At 42.6% G+C, this 22218-nt stretch overlaps 1 protein-coding gene across 1 annotated transcript in view; it reads right to left on the reverse strand.

The window, feature by feature from the left end:
- ranbp9 (RAN binding protein 9) overlaps positions 1-21380 on the reverse strand; it is a 32742-nt gene extending 11362 nt beyond the window's left edge. The window contains exons 1-3 of the mRNA XM_015955997.3: positions 20747-21380; positions 18195-18306; positions 6066-6118 (exon numbers count right to left, since the gene is read on the reverse strand). Of these exons, the coding sequence (XP_015811483.1) occupies positions 6066-6118; positions 18195-18306; positions 20747-20963 (382 nt within the window). The 5' untranslated portion in view covers positions 20964-21380. The remainder of the gene's footprint in view (positions 1-6065; positions 6119-18194; positions 18307-20746) is intronic.
- Between the last annotated feature and the right edge of the window lie 838 nt (positions 21381-22218).

Genomic DNA, 22218 nt, shown 5'->3' on the forward strand with positions numbered 1-22218 from the left:
GAGCAGCAGAAAGGTTCAAAAGGAAACTTTATTGTTCATAATCCTGATGACAGTACCACTGCTGTGATTAAAGCATAAAAATACACAAGTTTATAACACAGAAACAAATAAATTGGTCTTAAATTTAAAAACAATCTGCATGATCTTCCCAGGAGAAAACGGCCAGAAACGAAATCTGGGAAGGAGAAAGGGATCGACCAACATTCCTACTGAGGATGCATCCAAAACCCTGCACTAATGTCCCCCAGACTCCTTTGTGCCTCTGCAGGGTGTGCTTTGTTAACGTGAACAGAGCAGAGTTTTAACTCAGGATCTCATCTGGGCACTCAGAGAAATCAGCTGAACACACATATAGTGGGGCAAAAAAGTATTTAGTCAGCCACCGATTGTGCAAGTTCTCCCACTTAAAATGATGACAGAGGTCAGTAATTTACATCATAGGTACACTTCAACTGTGAGAGACAGAATGTGAAAAAAAAATCCATGAATTCACATGGCAGGATTTTTAAAGAATTTATTTGTAAATCAGGGTGGAAAATAAGTATTTGGTCAATAACAAAAATTCAACTCATTACTTTGTAACATAACCTTTGTTGGCAATAACAGAGGTCAAACGATTACTATAGGTCTTTACCAGGTTTGCACACACAGTAGCTGGTATTTTGGCCCATTCCTCCATGCAGATCTTCTCGAGAGCAGTGATGTTTTGGGGCTGTCGCCAAGCAACACGGACTTTCAACTCCCTCCACAGATTTTCTATGGGGTTGAGGTCTGGAGACTGGCTAGGCCACTCCAGGACCAGGACTTTTCAAATGCTTCTTACGGAGCCACTCCTTTGTTGCCCGGGCAGTGTGTTTGGGATCATTGTCGTGTTGGAAGACCCAGCCACGTTTCATCTTCAAAGCTCTCACTGATGGAAGGAGGTTTTGGCTCAGAATCTCACGATACATGGCCCCATTCATTCTGTCCTCAACACGGATCAGTCCTGTCCCCTTAGCAGAAAAACAGCCCCAAAGCATGATGTTCCCACCCCCATGCTTCACAGTAGGTATGGTGTTCTTGGGATGCAACACAGTATTCTTCTTCCTCCAAACACGACGAGTTGAGTTTATACCAAAAAGTTTTACTTTGGTTTCATCTGGCCACATGACATTCTCCCAATCCTCTGCTGTATCATCCATGTGCTCTCTGGCAAACTTCAGACGGGCCTGGACATGCACTGGCTTCAGCAGCGGAACACGTCTGGCACTGCAGGATTTAATTCCCTGCCGTTGTAGTGGGTTACTGATGGTGACCTTTGTTACTGTGGTCCCAGCTCTCTGCAGGTCATTCACCAGGTCCCCCTGTGTGGTTCTGGGATTCTTGCTCACTGTTCTCATGATCATTTTGACCCCACGGGATGAGATCTTGCGTGGAGCCCCAGATCGAGGGACATTATCAGTGGTCTTGTATGTCTTCCATTTTCTGATAATTGCTCCCACAGTTGATTTTTTCACACCAAGCTGCTTGCCTATTGTAGATTCACTCTTCCCAGTCTGGTGCAGGTCTACAATTCTTTTCCTGGTGTCCTTCGAAAGCTCTTTGGTCTTGGCCATAGTGGAGTTTGGAGTCTGACTGTTTGAGGCTGTGGACAGGTGACTTTTATATAGATAATGAGTTCAAACAGGTGCCATTAATACAGGTAACGAGTGGAAGACAGAAAAGCTTCTTAAAGAAGACGTTACAGGTCTGTGAGAGCCAGAGATTTTCCTTGTTTGAAGTGACCAAATAGTTATTTTCCACCCTGATTTACAAATAAATTCTTTAAAAATCCTCCCCTGTGAATTCATGGATTTTTTTTTCACATTCTGTCTCTCACAGTTGAAGTGTACCTATGATGTAAATTACTGACCTCTGTCATCATTTTAAGTGGGAGAACTTGCACAATCGGTGGCTGACTAAATACGTTTTTGCCCCACTGTATTACTGGTATTTCTACAGAAAACACACTTCCTGACATTCTAAAGGACAGCGTATTAAAGACTGGAGAGTGGTAGTTCTGTTTTAACCTTAGGAACCAGGAGGCAGAACCAGCGAGTTACAGCTGAGCGGCAGAATTAATCCAGCCACTGCTGCATTCATCACTGAAGTACGGTGCTAAACTCTGCATCATCTGGCATCCACTCTTCAGTGATTAGTACGTTTTCATCAGCTCTGTCCACCAGGATGCTACAGTTTGCTCTGGCCTCTTTATCTTCATACGGAGAGGTTGTTGGTTTGGGTGGGTCCAGCTCTCACACTGGTGAAGAGATGTCTGGGCTCCAGTTTGGGCTGATAACCTCAGCAGAGGACATCTGACGACATTTTCATCACCAGCACCACGCCATCAAAGCAACAGACCACAGAAGATATGGTATAATCCTCCCATAGTGTGGAGGCTCGGTTAAAAACAGCTGATTATAGTCTAAATCTGTGTATTTTTGCCAGTTTCAGTGATCATCATCATCCAGAGTGGATACATGAAGACAGTCCTGATGATGTAGTGAATTTTGTAGTAGCTGGGAGTCATTCTCACATACAGTGAAACTACGATCGTGCATTAGGTTGAGATGTGAGCAGAGTTGGTTTTATTTATTTGAAATTCTCATTTTAAATCCTCCTGCTGAAATAGTTTTAGTTTAGAGCAACTAAGGCTATGTTCACACTGCAGGCCTTGATGCTCAATTCCAATTTTTTTAGTAAATCAGACTTTTTTGTGTGTGGCTGTTCACATTATGACTGAAATACGACATCAAACTTTCTCCAGTGTGAACGCTTCATGGCCCCAAAGCAACACGCCTGGGGAGAAGAAAAAAAGTCACACTCAGTGGAGTTGGAACCAGGAGAGGCTGAGTTGTGATGTGAAGGCCTTCACAGACACAGGATCAAGATCACACCAGTCAAGTCTCCCGTTTTGGGCTGGAACCGGTTTTAAAAACTAAACTATTTTACTCCTTTTTCCTGCCATCTTACCGAATTATTTTTCACCAAAAATGTTCCGGTAATAAGTTCATTCACGGAGAACCTCCCGCTCTCACAGAGACCCTTACCCCTCCTTTCACAGAGAAGGAGAACGGTGAGATGCTTGCTCCAGCAGCATCTCTCGCTGCTGTCCAAACAGCATGTCCAGGATGTCCAGACAGACTCCTTAGTCCTTCAGTCAGCACTTCTCCTCAGGAACGTCAGCACAATGTTCACCTCCGCTGACTCGGTGACACATTTAACGCGACATGACCGTTCAGACTGCAGTCGCTTTCAAAAACATCAGATATCGTAATCAGTACAACATATGAAAGTGACACGGATCGGATTAAAAAAAAGGAAAAAAATTAATCGGATTTGATGCGCATTTGCCTGTAGTGTGAACGTAGCCTAACAGAGTGGGAACACCACTCAGCTAAATGACATTATTAGTGATGTCCCGATCCGATCACATGATCGGAAATCGGCCACGATCACGTGGTTTCAGACTGATCGGGACTCAGGCCTTACTTCTCTGTCCAAGCCCCGATCCGGAGTTGGATACTGGGTTCAAATTAGGAGAGCAACTTGGTTCTCCTTAAAGGTTGTCAGGCTACCCTGGTGCCCTTAACTTACACACCCAGGAGCACAAAAGAGATCCAGTTTCTACCTATATTATATTATTTACATGGACTCAAGAGTAGCGGGGATTCTTTTGAGCAGAGCGGCAGGCAGACCGCTGATTATTCATGAACTCCAGCTGCGTTCTGCAAACGGCCACAGTAACATTTTCTAAGTTTCTAAGTGGCATCACCAAAAAATATACAATTAACACACAGTCATTCGTGTCCATTCATTTTCTCTCTGGTGTAACGTGAGGAAGTATGGGTTTTCTGTGCCAAAGGTCGTATTTGCCCGGCTGGGTCAAAGCTGGGTCACAGAGCAACTTTCACCCACAGATTAAGACCTGAGCCGACAGCAAGTCTGACGGACTCCACAACATCGAGAACACCTGCAGCTTCAGAAGAAGGACTTCTCACACAATCTAGTCATAATAAAAGAGTCTTACGCTTTCTTTGTTTATTAATGCTAAATAATCATTTTATCACTTTGCTCATTGTAAATGTATTTTAATCAAATGAATGATTATTATGTTTTGGGTAATCATAATGAACTATAATGAATCAGTATACTTAATTAAATAATGTTTTTGAAGATGTTTAGCAATGACCTTCACACTTCTCACACAGGTCCCACTTCACAGTAACTCAAAACACATTTGCTCTGATGCACAACAAGTTTGCTTTGGGAAGAGAAGTGTTTTTTGGTAAGTTAGAGAGAACGAGATTGAGAACGAAAGAGAGCGGACGTGCGGAACAAACGCCAACGGGGAAAGGAGCCCCCCCCCCCCCCCCACGCTATTTCTGTCAAGCCAGACAGAATAGCTGAAATGCAACCAGCTAACGCAGACTCGTCCCAGAGTCTTTGATTTCTGAGTTAATTTAAACTTGAGAAAGCGCATCTGCTAAACACTTCATCAACGTGTACCGAGGTCAACTCTGGACTGGACCGTCAGCACACCTTCGTCTTCTCTGCCAGCCAAGGTGTCATCTGGATATAACATCCTCCGAGGTCCGGATCTAAAAGAGGGTCCTGAGTACGGTGAGGCAGAACACAATAGATAGCGTTCTGATGCAGTTTTTCTAATAAGAACTAAAGTTTAACTCAAAACATCATTTTTCACTCAGATTCACCTTTTCTCTCCCTGAAGCAATCCCAGACACCTGCATGCACGCATTCATAATTCCATCCTTAAATCTTAGCACATCCAACACAAGGTCTATTTGTGCAAGCTTAAAATATCAACTGCTAAAGATTGTCCAACAAGGTTGCCAATGTTGATTGTTTTCCTATGATTGTCATTTCAAATCATTAGTTTAAATTGAAGAATTTAAATCTCTTTAAAATTTAAACTCGCCTTTTCATTGAACTGAAACACAGACAAACGGATATGATCGTCAGTTTATCGATGAAAACAACCTTTGAGTCTTCTTATCGCTATAAAATTTGGTTATTAATTTATTAAAATTAATATTCCAGATTATTATGTAGGATGGTTCATCTTTCATAAAAGAGCCATAAACACTACACTGGTGAGTTCTGTCTGTATTTGAGCAGGACGTGTGGACGCGCTCGCGCTGCCCCCACTGCAGCGCTCGTCACTGGCGCAGCTGGGCAGCGCAGCGCACACTCCGCTTTTTTTGCGGGCAATAGATCAATTTGACCTGCTAGTTAAAAGTTACTTGTGAGGTGAAAAAGAAGGAAGCAGGCAGGAGTTTTTCTGGAGGACTGGGAGATGCAAGAAGATCAGAGACAGACAGGAAGATAGGAAAATAAAAACCAAGAAAACAAAAAGTTCCTAAAAAAATAAAATGTAGGTAGATTTATCCCACTACACGTTTGTACCTGTATAAAGCAATAACTTATCAGCATGTAGTATTTATATAGCTGATACAGTTCAGATCATCTTCAAAACTCCGTCCCATGCCCAGGGACGTATCTAAGCATTTTGGGGGCCGAGGCAAAATAGACCCCTGCCAGGTATTTAAAGTTTAAGTGCCATCTGTTTTTATATTAGACTTTTTATATTTGCAATAAAGTCCAAAAGTGAAGAATTTATGTTATTTATTACTTGACTGTACAAGCTACCTCACAGAAGTGATCTGTTGTTAAAAATTAAAATAAAAAGGTAATTAAATAAAAAATAAGGAACATTCTGGAACGATTTCTTCCTTTTCTTAGTGTTTTTATGTATCAAAAGTATCGGATCGGGACTCGGTATCGGCACATTCTCAAAATCAAATGACTCGGACTCGAGGGCAAAAAAACCTGATCGGGGCATCCCTCATGCATTATTTTGTCTCCTGTACCATCTTCACATCTGTATAAACACGGGCACAGCCACACCAGCAGCAAACATGCAGATGTAATCAGATAATTGCAGAGCTCCCCTTCCATGGAGTACACCCCCAGTAAAAGTATTTGCAGGCAAAATAAAAGAAAAAACAATCATCCTGTCCACTTACCAGGGAGTCGGTTCATATTTACACCCTGAGCTGAGAGGCCAATTCCCATGTACCTGTTGGACACACAGGACAGTTATGTAAGTGATGTCACCGTTGCTGTTAATACTGAATTCTGCAGTTTGTGTTTTCATTAAAGCAACCTTATTCTAATAGTTAAAACAGCAGTGAGGAAAAAGCTGGTATACGCAGTGGTTTGTTTATGAACGCATCTGTGTTGGATGTGCCGTGCTTGAGTTCAACATGGACAAATAAAACAAGCCTTGAGATATAATGTTGAGTGTTTGCAGACAAGTCGAGATGCAGCCATCCCCAAACTGCTCCTGAGCCTAGAGGAATGATTTTACACATGTTTGAACAAATAAAAAAGCAGAGAGCAGCCATTTTAATGTAGTCCTGTTTTCTTTGTGCAGTCGTCATTGGCAAACGACCAATGAGCCACAAGGTTGAAGCAAACACAGCAATACAACAAGGAAATGCAAGTCATGGACCGTGTCTCTGAAGATATGAACATTATCAATATACCAACAGCTGCTGTTTGGATCGCTGGCTGTAATGCACATAACACACAAGCTTGCAATATCCCCTATCCCCCTATCCCCCCTCCAGCTCGGCTGTGTGACTGCACTAGCCTGTCCTGTGGGACCCTCATCAAGTAACCCTCATGTCTATGCTGTGCAGATATGAAACAAGACCTCGTGTAACTTAAAATGAACCAAAGCTTCCTCCCAGTTTCTCTTTAAGCTTAATTTAACATCATTTTATCATCAAGAAACAAAAGAATTAAATGGAACAAGAACTTCTATCTTCTATTTCTCTCTCCTTCAAACTACTGTGTCCCTAAATAAAAGAGACAGATTATCACGCTGCAGCCACCGTCACTGACCCCGCTCCCTCCCCAAGACCGGATCTCCCGACATCACAGCACTCGGTCTGACTGAGCGCTTCGAGGAGAAATAACAATGAAATTATTAGGGCTGTAGCGACGCCTCGATGACGTCGACGGCTCGATTCTAAAAATTTGTCGACGTCAGATCCGGTAGTCGACGCACCGCGCACACTTGTTGCATCCACAGGAGTTTGTAAATAGAAGAGGAATCTGCATGTTTTTCCTCTAGTTCGCCCTCTTCTCCACCTTCACTAACATCTCCGCCAAATACCGAAGACCCGGAACAATGTCCGTCCACTACTAAATTCCTTTCCTGTTTTGCCCGCCTTCGTCTCCCGGCAACGGATAACAACTTCCGGGGTCAGATGCGCTGCTCCGTTTCTATCGCAGATGTAGAAAATCACCGGGAGCATTTCTCCCTTCATAAAGGAGCTTCTTTCAGACATTAGGAGAGCTGTTTTGGTGGTAGCAGTCTCTCCTCCGTGCTGGTCTGTTTGCTGCTGGGTGTTTTTGGTTTATTTAAACTTGGTAACTTGAACGTAACGTTGGTAAAGCTACTGTTAGCATTTTCGCTAACAGCTTCTTGCGTTTGGATAAGCTGTTACGTTTTGGTTTAGAGTTAATCTTTTTTGTGGTGCAGATCTCCCTTTTATTACATTTAGAGTGTTGTGGGTTTTTGGTTTAGTTGAAAATATCACCTTGAGTTTGGTTTAACCACCCAGTTTAGAGTTGGACCTTTGGAGATTCTTATTTTTGTCCAGAACCCAGTAATCTTTGCCCAGTGGGACATCCTTACTTATTTGTACTTTTGCTTTAATTCCCCACAGGCAGAATTAGTTTTATTATTCCCAACCTGTAGATGGAAAGGTTTATGTTTTTTAGTAGTTGTAAATAAACCTGATCATCATTTTAACTTTTAAATCCCGTGTTATTGTCCCTTCCTTTTTTGCACACGAGCCAAACTCCCCAGGAAGGGTCGTAACACCACTCGCCTCACGCTCATAAGTGACCTAAACAAAGCAGCATGGAGACACTCCATCTCCAACCAACTCTCAGGCAGCAGCCTGCACTCCCAAGTTCTACACGTCACCAGAACATAACCAACCAACACAATAAAAGCAGTGTTATACAAAATGAAGGCCTGTAGTGTTTATTCTCTTACAGTAACAATTTATCAATTTTTTTGAGGAATTTATTAGAGATTTTTTGGTTTTTATTAACTGTGCAATAGAAAAATAATCATTAGATTAATTGTCTAAATAGTCATTAGAATAGTCGACTATTCGATAAAATAATCGTCAGAATAATCATTTTAAAAATAATCGTTTACCCCCAGCCCTAGAAATTATGTAAATAATAATGCGTGTTTGGAGGATTGTCCTCCGATCCTCTCTCCCTCTCTCAGTCGCTGATCGAGCGAGCGGAGCGCGCCGCGTGACAACCCGCTCAATTAACAATTCACGGCCCAAATCCAACAGAACCGATCTGGCTGATTCGGTTCGGGTTTGGTCTCAGATTACAACTCCAGCGCTCAGCCCTGCAGTACCAAATAAAGGCAGACCAAAATTTCCTACCCGGTAAATGTGGAGAACACCTCTGACAGATGTGGATGCTCCGCTGGTGCAGCCGTTAAAATAACAAAACTACATTCCACTTTAATTGATTAGAGAACTCATCTATGATGCAGAATCGTTTATGCACGTATCTCATGCATTGATTATTTGATTATTTTCCTCAGCTCTGTCTATCCTACACCTCCCGGTCGGCTGTTGGTGGTGGTGGGGGGGGGGGGGGGGGCTTGGGGGCCACAAAGAGAGGGCTCGCGGGTCGGACGTGGCCGCCATTTGCGGACCACTGACTTATAGCAATAACTTAACACTTTAGACCAGTGGTTCCCAAACTTATTTAGCCGCGCACCCCCTTCTATGTCACGACCATGTTGACGCACCCCCCAGCCCCACATCAGGGCATGGCTATATATATATATATATATATATATATATATATATATATATATATTATATATATATATATTAGGGCTGCAACAAACGATTATTTGGATAATCGATTAATCGGATGGGGTCTCGACACGATTAATCGATTAATCGGATTACATAGGGACATTTTTAAAAACTGCTAGGGAAACGTTATTTTTCTCCTTCCTTCACTTTATTAAACACAACATTATTAGAAAACAGTTCAATAGCAGAAAAACAACATGCCATCACCTAAATTGTCTTATAAGGTGTATAGACAGAGACCCTAAGCTACACCTATCTGTGACCTAAAATGCTTGGTCCAAGTTAAACAGCTTAAAGAGCAAGTCAACCCCTACCAGAGTCTAACTCCACTCCCGCTTCATGTTTGAAAAATGCAACACATGCTGTTGCCTGGCAGACCGAGAGGGCGGAGCCGCTAACAAATACACACACACTCAGGCTCACGATAGCATTGTGACATCATAATGTACCAGTTTACATCATAGCATACTTCTTAGCCAATAGCGGTGGCAGAATTAAATTAAAATACAGTGCAGAGTTTTTACCTGACAACGGCACAACACTGCCAGTTTTAGGCAGAATATTTCAATTTTAACTAAGATGCACTGAAGTGCCAAATTATTGACGACACGTGTCTGCAGCACGATTAGACACTCGTTTATTTAGTTTATCAGCAAAAAAAAAAAAAGTTTATTTGGGGGTGACTTGCTCTTTAAGGGCAATTCTCATCTGTTTTGTTTGATCTCATCTGTAGACATTTATTATAATTGGGGATGTCAAACAACTAATTTTTAAATGTAATTAAACATAGGCTGTGAATTAATCAAAATTAATTACCATTTCCAAAAATGACTGAAAAATACCAAATAAAACAAAAGTAAATGAATGCCATCCTCCTTGCGATGATGCCCTGGGCAACTGCCATAAAGTCACATCAAGAAATGCTGCTGATCATTCCAATGATCCCAAATAGACTCACATTAGGCCACATGAAAGCAACTGAACCCAAAAATATATTAACCAGTATATAACTGCACTCACACAACACGCCTGCAGCAACAGTTAGGACTCCTCCCTCCCTTTTAAAAGCGTTTTCGCTTCTGAGGACATTGTGGTTGTAAAGCCACATGTTAGTAGTCTGGCCCCGGTGTGATCAACCAGTTTCTGCGGGAATGTGACAGCGGAACCGGTTCACAGCGGCGCGACCCCCCCCCCCCCCCGCCTATCTAATAGTGTCGCGCTTACAATTTTATAGACTTTTTTAACGAGCTTAGGGCATGTCTAGCCTGTGTAATAATCCGGGGCTTGGGTGAATCACTTGAAAAGTTTTTAACTTACCCGGACACAGAGCTCTCTCCTTCCTCGCTGATGATTCCGACATGCTTGTGTTTAAGACGCTGCATCATCACCGTAGTATCCCCGTGCCATGCTAAGTCTGACCTACAAAGGTTGCATGTCTTCGCCTGATTTAACTGAAAATGCTCCCAAACTTTAGAAGTTTTTACTTTTTTGGGGTCTTGCTGCTTCTGCCATATTCCTCTTACAAACACCTGCCGGCTCTCCACCGGTCTGCGCGCAACGGCGGGCGGGAGGGGGCTTTTGGAAGAGTTGCGCAACACAACGAATCGATGACGCAATTCGTTGCCAACGCTTTTAGTAATCGATTTTCATCGAATTTATCGATTCGTTGTTGCAGCCCTAATATATATATATATATAAAATCAGACGTCACGTTAAACCAGGGGTCAGCAACCTGTTCCCATCAAAGAGCCATTATTACCCGTTTCCCACAGTAAAGAAAACACAGCAGCAGCCACGGCGTTGTGGGCGGGGCCTACCCTCAGACAGCAGAGAGCTGCTCACAACAGGTGACAGCAGCCGGTACCGGTCGCTCGTGTACGTCAAAGCTGTCTTTCATAAGAAGATAATCAATAAAACAATTTATATAAAGTGGATCCAGAAGTTGTAGCCCGTCTCTGCCTACAAAATTTAGATATTTTTCACCCTGTTAGTGGTTTTACTGAGCAGGTGCCCCTTTAGTCATACATTTCTTTTTAAAACATGTTTAGACTGTTCAGAATATAAATCCAGGCTCTGTCACGTTTGATTGTTGTAATTAAACTTTGTAGGTGGGGAAGGTCAGAAAAGGATCCGATCAGTTTGTTTTTCCCTCATTTACAGTGACGGAGACAACGGTGCAGTGTGCCTGGCTCTGGTGTTAATCAAGTTAAATTTGCAACAATTTTCACAAGAAAACAGAACAATTAAAAGCAGGGCTTGTGTTGTGTTGACCGGACAGTTCCCGTATTTGGCCGTTTATTTTGACGGAGAAAGAATAGAAAGAATTACCCCGACGCATGCAGACGAACTGACATTTTATTCGTTTCGCAAATCGCAGATGTAGCTAAATCACTCAAGAAAAGATTTCCTTCTGAACATCTGAGCTGGACACTGCTCAGCGCAGCTCACTGTCAGCGTGTAGTACATAAGGTGCACAACGAGCTGAAGATGCGGAGAGGGGCTTGGAGTGCGTCGCAGAACCAGAGCGCATGCAGGAAGATTCCTTCCACTGAAGCGAGAGTTTTCCAAACCCTGTCTCTCAGAGAGACTTCTCACTTAGAAAATGTTCCCTGATTATGAAACTTTGGCTGAATTGTGCTTGTTCCTGTCTCCAATGTGGCGACACATCCATGAGCCTGTCTGAGGAGAGTCCCAGAATCTCACATCGTCTTCAGCTCAGACAGCGCCTATATGATTACACACAAGCGTGACGCGTCAACCCGGTCACACAGTAGACCGGGTTGGAGCTGTTCAGGTTCACGCAGACAATCTTTACATTTAGAATTAGCTTACAGATGTAAAATTTATGCAGTAAAATATAAAGCATTTTATTTAAATATCCATTCATTATTTTACAAGCACAGAGAGCTGCATCAGATGGATGGAAGAGCCGCATGCGGCTCCAGAGCCGCGGATTGCCGACCCCTGAGCTAGGGCATGTGCGGAGGATACACACACACACACACACACAAGCAAAATATACTTGTTTTCAATCACGTTTATTGGGCCCACTTACATTTTCTTAGGCCCACCCACAAATGACAGGGGTGGACCGTTAAAGCGCCCGAGCGCCAATGGCGCTAAATTTTCTCGTCGGGCGGTAAATACTTGACGACTTACCGCCCGGGTGGCGCCCAAGCCTTATTTGTCATTTACACACCGGCTTTCACCTACATCATGGCCCCGCCCTGTAGGAAGCCGCTGTTTTCGTTTCGCGCGCGTGAACCTGCGCGCCTCTAGCCACGTACTGCACTTGTACGATTCGTGCACGTACTGCACAATTCTAGTTATAGTCACGTGAACTATAAGTTCACTATTAAAGACGAAGTGGAACCACACTAGAAACACACAAGCACGCAGGAAGATCGCGCCACCACAGGGATGGGATTTCTTGATGAAATCTCCGGCAAAACGCTTTAAAACTGGTGAGGAGAAGCGAGACAGTTCGAAACGGTATGAAGCAGAGAAGCGTGTGCGTAGGTGGAATGATTCTTGGCGTTTTAAAGAAGACGGGAGGCGCAGACGATGGCCGTGTTCGAGTTGAGCAGCGCCTCGCCTGGAAAACAGACGAGAGCAGACGGAAGCAGCAGGGGGAGTGGCTGAAAGCCGACGTTTACGCCGGGGACACACCAGCCGCGGAAGCGCCGAGAAGCGAATCCCTCACGAAATTCGGCCGCTGCTCGCCGCTCCTCAGTTCAGATCAGACGCGCCCCAGTCGAGGCGCGCCTCGGCTCAGCTGTAGTTTTTCCTCAATTTCCTCTGTGTGTGTGTGAGAGAGAGAGAGAGAAAGAGAGAAAGAGAGAGAGAGAATGGTGTGAACCAGTTGTTTCTGTCAGTTGAATCTCTTGGATTTCCCTACATGTGATGTATATACATATATACATCACATATGACATATGAAAACATGACTGTAATAATAAGTAAAGGTTAGCAGCTGTAGCTTCAGTGTGCTCATAGGAAACGTGACAAAAGAAAACAAAACACATTTCTCTTTATGGCCTATATAGTTGTCATCATCAACGTAGCATGATTTACAGAATACATGTGACCAACTAACATTTCATGTTCTACCACCGGATGTTTGGATCAAAATATGAACCAATCAGATCTTAGATCAGGTGAGAGCCAGGCGTTTCCCATCATCCTCTAGGTTTTGCAGCCGGTGGAGAGCAACTGCAGCACCTTGCTCCAAAATCTGCGGCCGCCTTGATCTCACGAGGTTATCGTTGCCTACGTATGCATGACATCAGAGCAAGTCGGCGTCAAGTCGGACACAGATCTAACCGGCATGCACTGTTCGCCGATCACCGGTGATCTAATCTGCGCAGAACTGGCTCATCTCGAACACAGCCAATGGCTCAAGTACAGCAAAGCGGAGTTGGTGATGTACTGCGTTGTATGCCATAAGTATGTGACGACAAAATCGAGTTTTGTTGAGGGAACAAACAAATTCAAACTTGAATACGTTATGTTTGTGAATGTGTACAAAATGAAGGTTTATTACATTTAAAACGGTTCAGTTGTTATTTTGACTCATTTTGGCAGCTGACCAGCGGGGCCGGTAGATTCTTGGCAGGGCCGGTAAATATTCAGAGTTACCGGCCCGGCTGGCCGGTTGGTTTTGAAGTTAATGTCCACCCCTGAATGAGTTTCTGGCTACGCTAATGGTGACTTTTGACAGACTTCTCTGAGCTCCGCAGTCATTACACTTTTCACCTCGCGCACCCCGTAGCGGCAGCTCGCGCACCACACTTTGGGAATCCCTGCTTTAGACAATATAAGCCACTCTCTACCATCTCTGTTGTGTTTAAAATGTTCATGTGTTTCTTCATGACTCATAATGCAGGTAAAACTAGTGTCTTATGAGCTCCTGATGAGCCAGCAGTGCCCAATACTGGTCCTCCAGGACCTAGACATAGATTATTTTAGAGGTTTATCTGTGTTGGAGCAGAGAAATGACTAAAACATTCTGGGTAGTGGTTCTAAAGGCATGGCAGCTGATCTAGTTATAGCCTTAATGTGACCAGTAAAGCTCAGGTCTGAATCAAATATGACACCAAGATTTCTAACCTGAGTCTTTGTCTTTACTCCTCTGGTGTCAAGCTGAGTATTAACCTCCATCTTATCCTTCTTATTTTTAAAGACAATAACTTCAGTCTCGTCTTTGTTTAACTGGAGGAAGTTTGACTGCATCTAGTCATTAACTTGCTCCGAACACTGATAGAATGACTCTAGAGGACCACAGTCACTTGTTGACAGAGCTAGGTAGATCGGAGTGTCATCTGCATAACTGTGAAAGGTAATTTTGTTGTTGTATATGACCTGACCCAGGGGGATCATGTAGAGATTGAAGAGCAGTGGTCCAAGAATTGAACTCTGAGAGACCCCACGTCATGGTGATCAGTTTTGATTTGTGATCACCAATAGAAATGAGCAAGATTGGAGACTATAAACAAGAAAATTACATTAGCACTTCTTATTTTTATATTTATAAAGGAAAAAAGCATCACGGGTGAGTTTTTCTTTATTAGAGATGCTTTTCTGCCCTTCTCATTTTTAGAGACAAGGGACCATGTTCAGGGAAAGGTTCGTGCGTGAAAAGAAAATGTTTACATCAAACTGCAACATTTCTTGAAGGTGTAGTTTGTTCGTTTAATCAATGCATTTAAAGCTGTCTCGACTAGGAATGAATGCCTTACAGGCCATAAGGTCATACTCCGGGCACAGAAAAGCCCACAAACCCCTGGCATGGCAGGACCAAGTCTGCAACATCAAAGATGTGATTTTTAGACATCTTGCCTCGAATTGGATAAAAGCAATGCGACTTTACCACTGACATGTATGCTTTATCTCCATAAATAACACATGCCTGGAGGAGCTTCAGCCATGTGAATGAGTTGCTAATGCTAGCGGTTACCTTCTGTTGGCTGAGAAGTTATCTGCTGGTTCTGGATGCTAAAACAACAACAGCTTTGTTATTGTTTTTTTCAGTCAAGCACATCTTTAAAAGTTTTTTCTGTTAACATGTGAAAACAGCGGTTCTTCATGACCCCATTTTTAAGTAACCATCTTAATAAATTTAGTCACGTAGTGTGAATGTCGTTTATGCATAAGATTAGCCTTATGAGGCAAACATAAAAACTAAATGCTTATCAAATGATGTTAAAAATTCTCCAAACAGATTTAAATAGGAAGCCCTAAAATTGGAAGCAGCAACTTTTCAGGATTTAGCAAGGAATTCTCACTCATAAAAAGGAAAAAACTGATTTTAATTTTACCTGAATAAAAATAATCAGGCCGACACAGTCAACAATTCTCAGCTTCTAGAAAATGATGAGTCCTCCCACTTGAACACCATTAACCCTCTGGGGTCCATGGACGCGTATCCGCGTCTTTTAAAAAGGTCTGATTTGGGACGCTGTAGCAGCAAGACTCCGCCTCCCTGAATTTCGGTTTCAATTCAGCTTTAAAAAGGAGATTATAAACTACACCCCAGTTTTTTACATTTTGTTAATAGGCAACGTAAAAGCGGAGTTATACTAAAATAAAAAAAACAACCTTTTCTTAGACAAACTTGTCAAAACAGCAGTTTAGTAATCCGTGAGAGGGAACGTGCTTGTGAACATAAAAAAAAAAACCACAAAAAACATGAGATCCCTTTGTTGTTGGTGGAAGTCTCACATATTCAATTGATAAAAAGTATCATTATGTAGCTGAGAGAGAGAGGAAGGCCGCACGAGTAACGAGATGTGCGCAAAAAGGAGCCGCTTCGCAGGGCAAGGAATGACGCGAACGGAGTAACAACAAACAACTAGACAGATATTGATGGTAAACTTCACATTTTGGAGCGATCCGGACAGATATATTGTCTCTGCAGTTTAGTAGACTTTTATTAGGCTTATATAAAGGATGATGAGAAGGATAAATGTCCACCAGGCAGTTCAGCTATTTTTTGAACTGGAAGCAGAGGAAGTGGATGGAGCTCACAGCCGGAGTCTGAGGCAAATAGCGAGGATGTTGATGACGATGTGGAAGATCTATCCTTCGTCATAGAAGAGTTGGGTCATGATGAGAGGATGAAGGCAGAGATCCAGCTCCTTGGAGATCCAACAAGAGGAGTGGGCGGCGCCGCCCAGCTGTCAGATCTCGATCTCCGCGGCGTGAGACAGAGCCACTCCCCACTCCAAAATGCCGTTGTCGTCATCGTCTTCCTCCGCTTATCCGGGTCCGGGTCGCGGGGGCAGCATCCCAACTAGGGAGCTCCAGACCTTCCTCTCCCCGGCCTTCTCCACCAGCTCCTACAGCAGGACCCCAAGGCGTTCCCGGACTAGATTGGAGATGTAACCTCTCCGACGTGTCCTGGGTCGACCCGGGGGCCTCCTGCCGGCAGGACATGCCCGAAACACCTCCCCGGGGAGGCGTCCAGGAGGCATCCTGACCAGATGCCCAAAACACCTCAACTGGCTCCTTTCGATCCAGAGGAGCAGCGGTTCTACTCCGAGTCCCTCCCGAATGTCTGAGCTCCTCACCCTCTCTCTAAAGCCCCCTTCAGACAGGCCATGAAAAACGGAAATGTTCAGGACTCTGTCCGTAAGACCTTTGTGTCTGAATACAAACATCCGGATAACGTGTTCCGTAATTAAACCGGACGATGCCCCTTGTAACAGGTCCGGACTTGTTACGGACAAGGTGGCTGCTTCAGACTGGTGAGGTCGAGTTCCGGACAGGGAGGAGGGGGAGGAGGAGGGGACGCTGTGCACTCCTAGATAGCTCGCTCCTGTAGCATGTGGCAAACCATGGCAGCTCGCCTCCTACGGTACCGTCTAGACGCGCGACGGAGCGCATCACACCGCTTCCGTGATTCCTTTAACCATTGAGCGCCATCATCCAGGTCTTATGCGTCTTCGTGTGCGCAGAATTATGCTTAACATAAGTCCGGGTTGGGGCCCGTGAGCGAGCGCCTGGTGGCCGGGCTTTCGTCCATGGGGCCAGGGCCGGGCCCAGCCCGAACCGGATACATGGGCTCATCCAACTGTGGACCCACCACCCGCAGGAGGATCATGAAGGGTCCGGTGCAGTGTGGATCGGGTGGCAGACCTAGACGGGAGCTTTGGCGGTCCGATTCCCGGACAAGAAAACCGTTTTTTGGGAAATGGAACTCCAAAATGCAAGTACATTATTGCCAAATTAATTAAATAAATATAAATTCTGATAGTCCAGGTTGTCCTGAAAAAAATGATACCCTATAAGGCGATATTTATTGTTTTTATTAGAAAATACAAAAGAAAAACCAAAATTAGTCAAAAACGGTGATTTACACCCTGGACCCCAGAAGGCTAATCTTTTTTTTATTTGTTATTTGCTATATTTATTCATATTTTTTTTTTATAAATGTACAGTCTAGATTACCATTCTAAATTATAAAAACATTTGTCATAAATGTTTGTTGGTTTCACAGTAAAATAAGCAACTTTTTTTCAATTCGGATTTTATGTTTTTGAGTGATTTAAGGTCTAATATGCAACTCGTTTATGTCCAAATATAAAAAAATAAGTACATATTCATAAAGTCCAGGTTGTGCTGAAAAGATTGATACCACATAAGGCAGTGGTTATGGTTTTTATTTTGGAAATACAAAGGAAAACTCTAAATTAGTCAAAAACGGCAAATTACACCCTGGACCGCAGAGGGTTAATTCAGTTTGGATGTTATTTGTATCATTAACAGGATCTTAGCTGTAACCTTGCTAGAGGCCCTTTGCAGATTAAATGTATTAAACACAAGAAAATATCAAGACACAAAAGTTCCTCTCAATTAGGTTAAGAGTGTTACTGATGTGGCTGCAGACTTGGGTCAGACTGTGTCGACTTTAAAATGTCAGCGAGCCAAAACTTAGAAATAATAGATGCTTAATTTCTATCGTGTAAGAGGGACAAAAAATATGCAAGAAAGTTCTTTTTATCTTCACAAAATATTAAAATCCAATCAATGAAGTGACTTTCCATGGCTACCATGTTAACTGATATGAAACATTGATTTCATCAGGTTTCTCATGTGAACCCGATGCTAATTAATACGAGTCAGTTTGAAATAAATACTGAATGAACTGAACTGAGGTGTAGGATGAAGTAATGGATTTTATGGTGTTCAAGTATTAAGTTAAGCTCTGATCTGTGTTCTTACCCATCTCTGCCTTTACTGATAATCTTCACCTCAAAGTAGTAGACCCCACAGGCCGCTGGGATGGGGTGAGTGGCCCGTACAGATGCTGCATCCTTGGGGGTTTTGCCATGACCTTCGAGTGGATCAAAACACAAAATGTTCTGGTTATTACAAACCGAGCTTTATTAATCAGGAACAGTTAATGCTTGCTGTAGCAGCTGACTGAACTAACTCTAATGTTCATCTTGATCAAGAGACCGTGTGTAGATTAAATCAACCACTCTGGGTTAGAATAACCCCATCCAAGTTAATCACAGAGCACTGAAAGGTCAGATCAAAGGGTACTTATCAAAGTTTTAAACCCTACACCAACAGACTCCTACACAGAGACCAAACAATATCAAACCTTCAGTTGAATTAGACCAGAGTAGAAGTGGGTCACACACACACACACCTCATATAATGCTACAAGCTAAGCTAACATTTATAGAGAAAACAACTAGGAGGAAAACTAACTTGTCCACAGTTTAAGATTCTTGAATTTATTCTTTATTCAGTCAAAAAAACATAATAGTATAATCAATAAAACATTACATTACATTTAAAGTGACTGAAAAGGCTCAGGCTGAAGCAACATGCTTATATTTATGCCTGTCCTTTTTAACCAATTAAACAAATTAATCTACCCCTTTAACACATAAATATGTACAATTTAAGCAAAAAATAGAAAAGGAGAAATATACACCATATAGTCATCATAAGTTCACAATATTCTTACATTTACAACACAACTTATTATAATACTATAAATAATATATATAAGGTTAAAATACTTAAGTATTACTTAACCTTTACCAAGTGTAATATTTAAATTATTAAGTTCTCTACACAACGAACAACAGCATACTGGTTTATTTCTTCTCCAAACAAGAAGGAACACATGATGCATCAGTGGTTAGAAGATTATCTCTGAAATGTTCTGAACAGGAACCTCCTGTGCTCTGATTTGTGAACCTGCTCATCCTGTTAGTCTTTAAAGCTAACATTAGCTCAAGAAGCTAGAGCGCAGAGCTGTCAGAAGCATTATTAGAGCTCATAGGTCAGCCATGTTTACTCTTAGATGTTACTCGGCAGCAGTTTGGAGTCTCTAGGACACATAAATGATAAGGCTGCTCAATTATCTCTGATGGAAGCAAACTAAGTCACATCAGGTAATAAAGTCATGGGTTATTTGCTGAAACCCAAAAAGAGTTAGGGGATTTAGAGTAAATTATTACATTTTAAATTTTTTACATTACCACTTTTATCAAATCTGTAAATGCTACCTGGCTAGTTACCAATAATGGGGTGATGTGTCATCACAGTACCAGAATAATGTAGTCATATGGGACATATGTCTTTAGAATAACTAGACCTACATTTATTTACTCTTGTTGTTCAGGTTAGGTCACAATAACAAATAATTGAAAATGATAAAATTGTCCAACAACTATTTTTCTTGAAAATTGTTCTGTATGTACAAATGTCAAACTTCTAAAAGAAATGCTCTGATATTAAAAATAATAGTCGTTTTCAGTGTGAGATCTGACAGGTTTTAACACCACACACACACAAACACAGATTTCCAATTAAATTAAAAATAGACCCATTCTGTACATTAGTTTTGAGTTGTAAGCTATTTTATGTGCAATTTCGTCAGCCTGCTTCAACCTAAACGTCTAAAAACGTTGATGTAAGTAAATCATAAATAAACAGATTTTTTTAAGCTCTAAATTACACAGAACAACATGGTTAGGCCTTAAACATTGGGTTTATGCAATGACGAAAACAAAAGTTCTGAAATATCGCGTGTTATTGAACAAAAGCAGATCATTTTATTAAAAACCAGGGAGAAAGTGGTCAGAGGCCCAGTCAGACCCAGAATAGCAGAACACACCCAGGAAACACAGTTGCACCTTTTTTCTGCCAGCCTTTCTTCTAGGCCTGCACCCAAAACCTTCATTACAGCTTTGCTAAGCAACTAGTCCAACCTGAATGTCAGACAAGACACTTGATATTAAATCCTCGGCAGCAGGGAACAGCCCGTGTCTAACCCGTCCCATCGCGGAAGCCTAAAAACAATCATTCTGGGGCTAATCTCGACATTTGACACAGTATTTCCTCACATTTCACATCCCAATAATGAAATTAGCCTCTCGGGTCTGAATGAAGTCGCTTGAATCGAGCCAAACCACTTCTGAAATGAGCTGTGTTGAAGGACGAATTTACTGTTCTGGGTAATTTGTTGAATTTTAGCAGCCAGAAATCTGCTGTTGAAGCTTCGTGGTGACAGTTCATTGGTTTGACAAACTGGTAACAGGCTAGCACCAAAGCTAACGAGCTAGTAGGTGAATTTTGGCTCTGGCTACACCTCACCAGCTGGTTTGGTTGCAAGATGTCCTCTCAGTCTTGTTGTTGATGAACCTACTTTGTTTTTAGCCACAACGGCAGCTGCCTTCGACGCCGTGGAGTTAAGCTAACGCGTTAGCTTGGTGCAATAAAGTGCTAAACTTGAGAGTGTCTTTGTGTCATACCTTTATAGTGTACACGGAGATTGTTCTGAGACAACCCGATGTAGCTGAACTTGTCCTTTGGGCTCCAGGACCGCGGGAGCGGGGTCTCGTTTTCATTAACGGCTGGATAGAGCCGTCGAAGTCGCTGGTTGAGCTCCTTTTCCTGCTCGTTCAGAGCCGAGTCTCCATGGACAACAACCGACATCAGAAACCCACAACCCGTCGTCTGTCCGGACATGACTACGACACGGCGTTCAGTAAAAGTGGCTTGTCACTAGCAAGCCAGAAGCACTGGAGTCAGTCAGTGTCAAGTTTTAAAGGATGTTTTAGCAAAGCTAGCTAGCAGGCTAAGCTAACTGGCTTCGCTGTTCGCACGGAGGCAGCCAGAGCTGGTTGGCCAAGCAGCTAACCTGGCTAACGGCTTTAGCTTGGCCAGCAAAGGCAAAGCGATCGCTGGAACAGATCAGGTTGACATTAGCTTACACAAAGCCACAAATAGAGACAGGAAGAGGACGATATCTGCCGCATAGGAGCTGATGAAAGTAGCTGAAACACAAACAAATAAGTCTGTGCAAAGAGCAAAGTGACTAGAAACGTTGGACTAGACGCTTCGACAAAGTAAAATGAGCTCAGCTAGGCTCGATCTTTTGTTTGTTGTCGAAGCGTTATCCGTGAATGTGATTGGCTGAGAGCAGCTCAACTCACTTCCTATGGGAATGTGGACTCAGATGAGCTGAATGGGTGTACAGCAGCCAGCAGCATGCTGAAGGTGGTGAGCCACATCTGGAGTTTGACAGGACAAGGACCATCATCATTATAATCATTTATGTGAAGCATATAACATTATTATCTCATGACCAAGAGTGCAGCATGTGATTAAGGGATATAATCACATGATGTGGCCTAAAAGTTAAATAAACTGTACATGTAAAAGTGAGTGTTGTTGATTTTTTTGTTGTTACTTTTATTTTTGATTCGCAGTGTAATTTAGAATTGGCATTTTACGTTACTGTCATCATTTTAATTTGATATGATTCTGGTAAGAAATCATAGCCAAACCACTTCTGAAATGAGCTGTGTTGACACTCTCATTTTTTTCTGATAATTATCACAGGTGGCATCACAAACACGTTTTGATGTTTACGTAAGTGTTTGTATTTAAGTGTTCCTTTTTTCAGGATTGGGGAAGAAAGTACCAGCCAGGAAAAGTGTTCAAGCATAAGGAAGCTGCAGTTTAAACATAATGAAAAACAGTTTACAGTCATGCCAAATAAAATGCTCTAATCTGATTAAACTGAACTTGCAGGATGCATGGAACAAATCAGATCTAGTAAGTTTTTAAACATTAAAGAGCAAGTCACCCCCTACCAGACTATTATTCTGCTCCCACTTCCTGTTTGAAACATGCAACAAATGCTGTTGCCTAGCAGACTGAGAGGGCGGAGCCACTAACAAATACACACACACAGGCTCACAACGACATTGTGACATCA

This window comes from Nothobranchius furzeri, chromosome 11 (genome assembly GCF_043380555.1).
Source record: "Nothobranchius furzeri strain GRZ-AD chromosome 11, NfurGRZ-RIMD1, whole genome shotgun sequence".
Classification (NCBI taxonomy): Eukaryota; Metazoa; Chordata; class Actinopteri; order Cyprinodontiformes; family Nothobranchiidae; genus Nothobranchius; species Nothobranchius furzeri.